This window comes from Herpailurus yagouaroundi, unplaced genomic scaffold, assembly GCF_014898765.1.
Source record: "Herpailurus yagouaroundi ecotype Mexico unplaced genomic scaffold, PumYag 142, whole genome shotgun sequence".
In the NCBI taxonomy this organism is placed as follows: domain Eukaryota; kingdom Metazoa; phylum Chordata; class Mammalia; order Carnivora; family Felidae; genus Herpailurus; species Herpailurus yagouaroundi.
This window is the reverse complement of record NW_024412397.1, coordinates 16,868,401-16,879,530: the sequence shown is the minus strand read 5'-3', so window position 1 is coordinate 16,879,530 and position 11,130 is coordinate 16,868,401. Positions and strand designations below refer to the sequence as shown.

General features: G+C 50.6%; 1 protein-coding gene across 4 annotated transcripts in view; it reads right to left on the bottom strand.

Annotated features, from left to right (window-relative positions):
• Positions 1–1,465: 1,465 nt before the first annotated feature.
• The window catches only part of CCBE1 (collagen and calcium binding EGF domains 1), a 246,388-nt gene continuing 236,723 nt past the window's right edge, over positions 1,466–11,130 (bottom strand). Inside the window, exons 11-15 of one of the 4 annotated variants that reach the window (XR_005791567.1) lie at positions 5,401–5,608; positions 4,607–4,767; positions 3,723–3,760; positions 2,075–2,301; positions 1,466–1,695 (exon numbers count right to left, since the gene is read on the bottom strand). Coding sequence is in view for 1 of the 4 variants with exons in the window: in XM_040478665.1 (XP_040334599.1) it covers positions 7,228–7,290 (63 nt within the window). In the remaining 3 variants the exon portion in view is untranslated. Of the gene's footprint in view, positions 2,302–3,722; positions 3,761–4,606; positions 4,768–5,400; positions 5,609–7,137; positions 7,291–11,130 lie in introns of those variants that run through there. The other 3 variants (XR_005791565.1, XR_005791566.1, XM_040478665.1) reach the window with 3 other exon arrangements.

Below are 11,130 nucleotides of genomic sequence, written 5' to 3'. Positions count from 1 at the left end.
GCCCAACATGGGGCTCAAACTCACAACCCTGATGCATGTTTCACTGACTGAGCCGGCCAGCCCCCCGCTTCCCCTGAACCTGTAGAGCAATCTTAACCATAACGGATTTGATTAAAAAAATGTTTTAATGATCGTTTGTGCCAAGTCTCTTCACCGTATCCAATTTTGTTGTCTTTCTCGTGTACTCACTTGTTCATAGATCTAGCTAATATTTTACCAGCGACCTACGTATCCTGATAGGCACTCCAGGTAATACTTGCATTGCTGCCTGACAGCTTCCAGCCCGTCCTGGCTCCTTCCACACTGTCCAACACAGGCCTTTCCTCTAATAGAATCCATTGCATATGGGATTCCACCTTTGTCTGCTTCTCAAAAGACCCCCCCCCCACCCCAGCCTTCCAACGGACACAGCGCACACACTCCATTTATTGTAGAAAAAAGTTTGTGGAAACCAGAAAAGTCAATGACGTTTTCAGGACATTTCCTGAGATCTGACTCCACATGAAACCCAGTCTTTGAGGCCTGCACAGGCACCGTGGCGAGGCAGGAGGAGCCCCAAATGTGGCAGTCGTCTTAAAACAGAAGCTCAGTTCTCTGCAATGTGCTTTCAGGAAGCCAGAGAACTGGGCTTGTGTGTTTACTAAATGCATTTCTATTAATACAAAAATATTACGATTCCACTATGGGAAACTGGAAAAGAGATGAAAGGAGAAGGAATCTTGCCTGCTAACTAAGCCAGTGGTGTTTGGGTAAAGGGTGAATTCACGAGTTTTAGAAAACTTTCACAAGCATCGAAACAAATAGAATGGTGGATTAACCATCAAGTAACCAGAACGTTTAGTTAATGAGAGTCCGAACCGGGAGCGTCTTGACACCCCCGATTGCCAAATAATCCCAGGGGCTGGTACAATCCCAGCCCTGCTCCATGAGGATCTGCTGTGGGCTTAGCCACCGGGCCTTTGCTCCGTAGCCTGGCAAGGCGGGTGGGGTGGAGGCTGGCACAGGAGAACGAGCCAGGGGCCAGGGGTCCCTTTTTGCCTGCTTCTCCCAGACTGACTGTGGTGGGCTGCACGATTGTTTGATCTGAGGTCAGAGTTAATAGGCACGTTGTCACGCAGGAATCCAGGGCAGAGCCACCTGCCACGGGCGTCTACCTTATTGCCATCCAATCTGGCTACCAGGTATGCAGGTCTTGGATTTTGAGGTTGGGGAGGCGTTAGGTAATTACCTGGAGAAGCTGATGCTTTCTAGAAGTACTAGAAGGCAGCTAGAGGCACTCCCCATGTTTTGGGGGGTACTTCCCTGATCACCAAGCCAGTGGTTCTCAACAGTGGCAATACTGCCTCCTAGGGGTTGTTTAGGAAATGATGTGTGTGTGTGTGTGTGTGTGTGTGTGTGTGTGTGTTCGCGCAGGAATTTATAAGCGGGGTTGCTGTCACAACGAATGAAGAGTCAAGAGCCTCACTCTGTTCTACATATAAACACAATTTATCTTTTACAACTTGATACTTCTATGTAAATGAAGGGAAGATTACACTTACGCTTGGTTGGAATCTGACAGAGAATTATTCACCAGTACAATGCCGCTCGTGGGATCTGAGTCACCAACACTCAATTCCGCTTGGCGGTTGTCCTATTTGGGTGAATGCGTGACCAGGCACAAGCATCAGACTACTCCCTTGTGTCTTCTAGCTGCTGAAATACGTATGAATTTATTATAACCGCTTCTCTTTTATTTATCCTTTATCTATTGTGAGGACACTAGAGTGGGCCAGATAAACTCTGGGTGGACACTTGTGCATGTCCTTTCAGGAGGCTGTAGGGGAGAATTGCACAATATTTGTCATCAAAGGGGAGGGCATTGGGTCTGATAGGGTCGGATAGTGCTGCTCAAACTGAACCTGCAACCCTCAGCAATTCTATTACGCCACAATGCTCTGGAGATCAATCGTGCTCTGGAATATTACTGCTCTGGGCTGTGCCCCCGACACCCAGCAGTGACTGTTCCCGTGGCTGCTGTGACACAGACGCCCTGACTCAGTCCTCCACACATCGTGTTTGGTCCAGCGCTAACCTGGCTTCTTGGAGCAGAGCAGACCAGGCGATAGGTATCGAATCCTAGAAAGTTAGGGGCTGGGCAGGAACTTCTGAGGACAGATGTAGGAAAGGCGGCCGGATAGAAGGGGCTGCCTTTCTTTAGCTTGTTTCAGTCTCTTGTCCAACCTGGAACATCCGCTTCCCTTCACCCAAGCAGATGAAACAGTGGAGAGCCAACGCGTTCGTTCTCCTTGACTCCAAACGCTTAAAAAAAACCAAAAACCGAACACTTCATTAAAGCCAGGCAACTAACAAAGCCTTCCTTACAGACAAGACTATGAATCTGATGAGGAGTTGGACCCTGAAGAAGGTTCTCCGTAGCACGCCTTCAGGAAACAACAGACACCCGGCTTAGCTGCGGTTAGCATGAAAACCAGTTTGCAACGCCTGGGGCCTCCCGGCAGCTCGGCTGGGTGTTTAAGGTGAAACCTCAGACATTGTGCTGTTGCCGCCTCCGGCCAGGACCGCTGCCCTCCTCTGAGGAGCAGTCAAGAAGGAATATAGGTTTGTCCCCAATGGAAGCAGCTCAGGACAGCTGCTTTGAGGACGAGACTCAGGCGAGGCTCACCGGGCGACTCAACTACCCCATCTGCCGACTCAGCCAGGAAATGCAGAAGGTTGGGAGTTTGGGGCGGCGGGAGGTGGGGGGCGGGGGGGAGGAAAGGAGGCTGATCTGACAGCTAGTACCGTCCACAGACCCAGCCGGTCGGCGGTGACATTTATGATCCAGAGAAACCCGCACAAGGACGACGCTATTAGCTTCATTTCACAGATGAGGAAACCGAGGCTCCGAGAGGTTGAATTCCTTTTGTCAAGCTCACAGACTTGTTAAGCGGCCCGCCGGACTTTTCAAGGTATTCCACTGACTAGCCACGCGGCGGGGAAAGCTAATTGCACGTCGGATGCTTCTAAGGTCTTGCTGTACGTGCTCATTTCCTGAGCGCTGCATGTTACAGACGCTTCTGCTAAAACGTGTTTTCACAACAAGTCTGCTCTTAACAAACACTGATCCGTGTCTTTCCTACCCGCTCTTTCACAGCAGCCACAGAGCTGAGCACTGTCCCCAAACTCCGCCTTGCCCTCCCAACCCCACCGCCCAGCCTCTACCAGGCCTGCCTTGTCCGTCCGCTTGGACCAGGCCTCTGCAGAGCCCCCTCCAAAGGGCCCTCTGCCTCCTGCACTTCCGGCTTCCAGAGAGATCATTCTGAAGGACTCTTCCTTTTCATTCACCGCCCTCTTCTTCAGTTCTGCTTTTGGGCACAGTACCTTGACTTCGGTTAGTTATTTTTGTCTGGTTACACTTCCCCTGGTCAAAGAGGAGACCGAGACGGAAAAGATATTATATTTGTTTCTATATATAATCTGATCTGAAAGTGCGGTTCATGGAACTCGTCGCAAACGCAAATGTTCCGCCTCACCCCAGACCCGCTGAATCATAAGCCGTGGGCTTCTGGTACCAAGACCCGCTTTAACAAGCCCTCCAGGGGACTCTGATGCACACTCAGGCTTGAGAACCATGGGGTGAATGTCGCTCTCTGGTGCTCCTGGAGGTGCTGACAAGCGCTGGGGTCTTGCCGGGGCTGGGAAAGCAAATTTCCAAAAAGCGAGCATGCAAACACACTGACCTTGTAGCTTTCAACGACCTCCCTTCCAAGGTTAGAGCCTGCGTGGGAAGGAAAGCAAATCTGAGAGCGAGCAGCCTCTTCAAGTTACCCAGGGCCACAGCCAGAGAAAGTAGGACAGTCCCCATCATTTCGGAGTTAACGTCACCAACCCTGGGGGGAGGGGCTGAACGCCTCTCTCATCGGCTCTGAAACACATCATATCACGCTGTCCGTTCCAGACCTGCGGCAGAGTTTTGGAGGGTCTCCTACTTGGGTTTGAGGATTTGCTAATTTTCACTTGCAGAGAATTTGTCTCTCGGGGGTTTTATCGGATCAGATTCGGCTTGACCGCCCATCACAGAAAACTAAAAAATATCCATAATTCCAGGAGCTTAAAGAGACGGAAATCCGTGTTTCTCTCACAGGCAAGGCCAGATGCAGGCGGCCAAGGTTTATGATGTCTCCACGATCATCAGGGACCCTGGCTCCATTTTCTTCCCGCTTTCCCATCCTTAACGGTTTAATTCATGGTATGAAACGGCTACTCATGATCTCAACATCACATCTAAATTCCAGCCAGAGGGAGGAAAAGAGCAAGTCCCCTTTCTCTGAGGGCACATGCTGGAAGTTAAACACGACATCCATTGCCTGGTCCCTAGTCACATGGCGTCTCTAGTTGTAAGGGGGGAGGGGGGGCTGGGAAATGTACCCTTTATTTCGGACGGTCACAAGCCCAGTGAAAAATCGGGAGTTTTATTACTAAGTGGGAGGGTTGAGGATTAGTAGTCTGCCTCGGAGGTCCAATTTTAAGGACTGTGCGTCAACCTACCTCACTTCTGGCTTCCCGGGTCCACCCCAGAGTCTCTTGCCTGAGTTTCTGGGGCCGGTTCTGCCCGAAGACTAACCTCCCTGTTTTTCTCAGTCCTGATGAACTTCACCAACAGCGAGAAATTGTGTAGGTCTTTTGGGAAGCGACGGAGTTCCAAACTGCTCATTTATTCTCTACATTATTTCACGCAGCTTGCTTTGGAGACTCCTGAGGCCGCGAGGGTCCTTCTGTGATTCTCTGGAAAACAGCACAGTGTTGTGGGTTTTTTTTTTTGTTTTTTGTTTTCTGTCAGAACATAAGGCAAAGCGGCCTTGGCTGGGTCATCAGTCATGAATTTGGCACGGATTCCAGCCACCGTCAAGCGTGTTCTAGGGAACTGAGGTGGGCCTGCCCAGAAGCTTCCATTTGTGTGCCTTAAGCACCAAACAACTCTTAATGTTGAGGCCTTGGGAACCTCCATGTACTTAGTTTAGCGTCATCACTGCCCCTGAGCCTATCTATTCTTGAAATGCCTCTGGGGTATATTCTAGAATACTCTAGAATATTCTAGAATACTCTAGAATATTCTAGAATATCTTAATATTCTGGGGTATACTCTAATATAAAGGCTATATTCTAGCCTTTTTTTCTGGACCGTTATGTCTCACAAATACCGTATCTCACATTTCTGAAATTTCTGATGGTGGTCAGCTCCTATGGGAGGTTCTAGAAACTGCTTCACTGTGTGCTCCACAGCCATATGGACCCATCGTTACTGAGCACCCAGGCCTGTGAGAAAGAGCACGGTGAGGGATCGCTCTCTCCAGCCTAAGCAGGGCTGCCGCAAGCGACGACACTAACAGAAATCCAACCTACCCGGGGCTCACGCACCCGAAAAATGCCGGGGTAGGTCTCACTTTGCACACATGCTCCAAGTGGTCAGATCGTGGTGTGTGGGTTCTTTCTTCTCGGCCTCTTGGTTGTGCTTTCTTGGTCAGGCTTCATCCTCAGGCAGCCTTTCTCCAGGCGGCAGAAAAGATGACTTAATCCCTGAGGGTAACTCCCTGGGGTCCTCCGCGGTATGGACAGGCACAAAGAGCTGCCGGGATAAAAACACTTGAGAACTGCTGGGCTACACACGGTGTTCTAGGCTTTGCTTGGCGGCCGGGCTACCATGTGGCCGGGCTACCATGTAGACGGGCCCGCATTACGCAAGGGCCCCACCCGTGCGGTACAAGCGGGGTCAGCCGCGCCCCAGACTTGCCAGAGTGTTCCCCAAAGGAAAGCAGATTTTGTTGCCAGATTTGTTGCTGTTGGCTTAACCAACAGCAGAGATACCCCTTGACCGCCCCAGATGCCGTGTTTGTTTACAGGAAACCAAAGTTTCACACGCATTTGGAATGAGAACGTACGGAGTTGCCCCATGGCACAGAGAGAGAGAGAAAAAAAAGGAAAATCCCTGGCATCTTTTCCCACGAGACCCAGATTTCCACTCTCCCCACGTCCCTTTGGTCCGGGGCCAAGGGAAGTGGAGAGAAGCTGGTAGAAATGCGTGGGGGCTGGTCCTGTGGAAGGAGGCCTGAAGAAAATTCCACGTAAAGATTTTTAGTTGGTTGGGGTTTGGAGAACTCTTTTCACTAGGGAGCAAATCTCATTCTAGTGCTTTTTGCCTGTGGCCATGGGCATGGTCAGGAAATGACTGTGACAAATCCCCAAACGGACCAGCCCGCTAGACAGTTTACGAGGAAAAACCTTGTTCAGAAAGGCTAGTGAAGGGCGCATGACTCCACTTCTTCCACAGATACTGCCCATTCTGTCGGGAAGGAAAACAAAGAGGGAAAAACAGACAGATGGGATGTTACTTCATCCAAAAGGTATGGCTACGATTTCTCCAGCGGGGACGCTTCCACTTGATAACCAGCCAATGAGCTTTTTTTTTTTTTTTTTTAATTTTTTTTTCATCGTTTATTTATTTTTGGGACAGAGAGAGACAGAGCATGAACGGGGGAGGGGCAGAGAGAGAGGGAGACACAGAATCGGAAACAGGCTCCAGGCTCCGAGCCATCAGCCCAGAGCCCGACGCGGGGCTCGAACTCACGGACCGCGAGATCGTGACCTGGCTGAAGTCGGACGCTTAACCAACTGCGCCACCCAGGCGCCCCGCCAATGAGCTTTTTAAGCCTCTAAATCTTCACGCATTTTTTGAAGCGCCTTTTATTAAAGACATTTGCATGGGAACATTATAATGAACATCCATGTACTCACCGCTCAGCTTTCAGTTATCAACCCACCCATCTTGTTTTATCTATATATTCCCGCCCGTTCCCTCCGCCCCCATGGGATTATTTTGCAGCTATCGTTTAACACATCACAATATTTTAAGTAACTATTTTTTAAAAGATTAAAAAAAATCACAGAATTATAAAACGTTTCAATGGTGTCGCGGACTGACTTCTACAAACTCAGCAATCAGAATTAAGATACACAAGCCCCTCCCAATTCTGTTTTTCTTCCCCCCCCCCCCCACTTCACCCGGGCCTCTGAAGGAAATCTCTGCCTATGTCTGGATTTCCTCACATGCGTTCCCCGAGGCAGCGTGAGTTGCGAAATACCAGAATGGTTACAGCAGAGATGTCTGTTCTGAAAACGAGAGGGCAGAGTCTGACCGACGGTGCCAATGGCAGGATGCCGTATCCCAACCAGGATGCAGGGACGCGTCTAAATATGCGGGTCCACAGCTTCTCGGGCACTTGCAGTGGATTGTGACTGGACCCATGCAGCCTTGAAAAGATTTAGAAAAGACGATCTTTGTGTGTAAATAACAACAAACGACGTGGAACTCCGGAGTAAGTTAACTATAAAGTGGATTCCGAAGTGCTAATTAAAAAAAAAAAAAAAATGCAACTCATTTTGTTTATTGAGTCTAAATTTGAACTCCCCCACTCCTCTCTTTTGGGGGGGGGGTTGTGGTTCCTCTCATGAAATCTTGGCCAAATTCTAGTCACCTTTGGAATTTAAGACCGAGTCCCTGCTCATTTAAAATGCTTTAACTTGAACTTGATTTAAATCTTGGCTCTTCCGTGCTCCCCAACTCCAGTGGAGGCCAGGGCTGTGGGCCTGGCTACTTGGAAGGGAGCCGGGGTCTGGGGCTGACAGTCCTCTACCCCCTGCCTCTACGGATTCAAGCTTCTGGAGGGTTGGAGAGAGGCCGGGGGTGTGACGACTGGCTTCGGTGACCACGTGTCAGAGAGGGGAGGGACTCCTAGCACCCTTCCTCTTACCTCCGGGCTCCTTCACGTGCGGGCAGGCCCCTTGCAAATAACTTCAGGGTCTGTCCCCATTGTCCCCATCTTCTTCCCAGGGACGAGACACCAGAGTCCCTCAGGCTCCGCGGGAGAGGCTATTCCCACCGGGCCTCTGACTTCACCAGCACAGACGTTAGACTTTCGGTAGGAGTATGTCCCCCTCTCTTGAGGGCACACGTGCTAAGTACCCCTCTCTCCTTCCCCGTGGCGGTGGGGGGTGGGGGTGGAAAAGCAAAGCAAGTTACACTCCTAGACTCTCAGAGCATCCTTCCAAGAATGCTTGTAGCTGGGCCTTGCTTGCGAGGCAGGTCTCGCTGGCTTTAGGGATGGGGAGCTCTTCTCCTCATACCCGTACGCAGGGCATCCCCGGCCATGCAGAACAGTCTCCTCCAACGGCTGTCTACACCTCCTTCTCCCACAGCCTGGGGTGGGGTGGGGAGGCGGGGGGGGGGGGGGACACCCAGTTCTGAGCAGGAGCTGCTCACTCGGCCCTGTGGGGAGGTGGCTGCTCCCTAGATACTTGGAGGTACTGACTCTAGAATGTGGGGGTTCCGAATGCATTTTGTCTTCAGCCTTGGGCCAAAACACACTCTTGGCCCGAGGGGAAAATCCCATTTCCTGGGCAGGACCGGCAGCGTGCCAAAGCCACCTGTACATGCACACTTAGTGCAGAAGAGGCGGCAAGAGAGTTTGTGAGGGGGCTTGCTTTGTCGGCTAGTCTGTAGGTGGTTGCTCTCCCTTAAGAGGGGCGTGAGAGTCAGCATAGGTGGTGTTTCCTAGCATGAATCCAGTTTTGGCTTGGAGAACAAAGACCCTCGGGAAAATTCTGTAGAGAAAGACATTTAAAAAAGGCGATGGGGCTTCAGCGTGTGTCCACACAGGCCTGAGATTTCATTCACTAGACTATAAGCCCAGACACCAGGGACCAGGAGCGGTCTTGAGACCTAATGGATTTGCAGCGCTCGCCACAGCGTATGTCACATAGGGGGCAGCCAATGCATATTTTCTGAATGACTGGAGGAAGAGAAGTAATTGGGGGCCACCAGTGGCTGCTTCCTTAGCAACTGATTGTTTCCTGCGCACGTTTTCTGAACTCTAACCGAACCCAAGCACTCTTCTAGGTTCTCCGGGACCTATGAAGATAGTTAAACTCCTGTCCTTGAGAAGCTTACGACTAAGAGTGGGAGACAGGTGGACGCGCCTACCTGCCCAATAAAGTCTCCAGATTCTATTCGGGAGAATGCAAGGACCCCGTCTTTGAAGGCAACAAGGGGTGGGGGGCGAAGCCCCTGGTGTGGCTCCTACCAGGACGCAGCCCTGATCCGAATTGTTTCAAGTGAAGCCGGATCCCTTCCTTCATGTTTCCCTAGGATGACATGGGGGTCACCTAGCTGGTAATGGGAGTAGCTCAGGAACCCTCACAGTCACAATGATGGGGGAGACAGCATTCGCAGAACTGGAGGAGGTGGTGTGTTTGAGATCACAAAGTTCATGGGTTGTCTTGACTTCTCCCCTTCTCCCTTCCTGGAGACTAACTATGCCCACATTTAGCTCTCAGGTTAGATTTTTTTTTTTTTTTCCTCCTCGTTCTATCTCACCGATTCTCTCAAAATTGCTTTCTGTTGAGTCTTAGCATGGAATCAGGTGACTAATGTCTCCACGTACCTGCTGGTTGATGAATAACTCAGCTCTCATCACCGGACACTATAGCCTAAGTGCATGGTGCTTAGGAAGGGAAGTCACTGGGGAGAATTTCAGGCTTGACACAGACTCATGACGGTGGGGCGCTTGGTATTTCAGGTTGTCAGTTTGCATATTCCCCGTTCCCTCAGAGGGTGGCCCTCCGCTCCTCTGACGTCCCTTCCATGCACCTGGATCTCGTTAGCCTTGAGTGACCCCGGGGCAACTTAGAACAGAATCAGACTCCTTGGTCTCACGAGGGGACTTTGGGAATCAAGTAAAAGGCACAAAAGAGCCGGGATTGCTCAACAAAGGGATGCTTGGGAGATGACTACGCACCTCTCTGCAAAACGGGCGCAGCCTCCCAGCGCATCTGACCATGAGGAGGCCACCGAATGGAACGTCAAGTCCAGTGGTCAGGGAACAGAGCAGAGAAAGACCCACGTGCCACCAAGTGGGTGTTGATTCTCCAAGAAAGACTCACTAAGAGAAAATGCTCCCCTATACCAAGCATGGATTTTATCTTCGGGAGAAGGATGCCCATGTAGCTACGAAAGCCAATTCCCTGGGGCTACTTTTGTTGGTTTGGAACAACCAAATCACATCGTATCAACCCAATGGCTTTCATCCCACCTCGCGTGAATATTTATAGATAAAGTGTATACCGATCGGGCGAGCGGTATTGGACCTCAGCGGCCAACAGCGCCATAGACTAAGCCCTGGAAGAAAAATGTACTTGGCTCCCGTCCTAGGAAGGCTGTTTCGAAGGGACCTCTTTTTGAAATGTTTTCCAGCTGTCATTTCCTTTCTGAATAATCCGAGCCTAATTCAATTTGTGGCACCTTTCTCTTTTCCAGATTTTTTTTTTTTTTTCAGAAGGCAAATTATCCACATCTGGCTCTCTATAATCATATATCTGTTCTGCTGGTTTTGGCTGAGACTTTTACTGAATTGTAGATAAATGACCCTGCTGGAACACTGGAGAAGTATTCCACATTCCAGGGCACGATGGCAGCCTACAAGATGCTGTGCGTTATCTCCGGAATGCTGGGGGTAGAAAGGTCGCAACCTTCCCTGAGCGCTGACTCAGGGCATATCCAGCACGTCGTCATGTTACCGTGGGGGGGGGTGGGGGAAGGCAGGGCAGAGAGAGCCAAGAATGCCCATGGATTACAGTTAAAAACAAACACAAACCCCCCAAACCCCAAACAACAAAACTTAACTTTGGAAACAGTTCCAGCCTCCTATATCCTCAAAACTATTTATAAAGCAACATGGGACTCCATAGATACCGCTTTCCTTCTGGTTTAACCATTTCCCCACCCAGCTCTCGTTCCCGGCGTGGTTGGCAGGGGTGTGAGAGATGGAAGACGGTAGAAAGCCACAGGAAGTAGAATGGAGGAGGAATAAGAACTTAGCACATCGTCACCTTGCTGGAAATGGACGAGAATCGGGAGTCCCTGAATCACCTGGGGATCCTGGTGAAGACCACGCCAGGTGGAAGAGGAGCTTAACTGGATGGACGAGCTGCATGGACTTCATTCTTCCCTCCCACGCCTGGGAACCAGCCTACAAAATATTAGCAACCTGTGCCAGGGCCCATGAAGGGAGGGAGACAACAGAGTGGGCAAAGCTT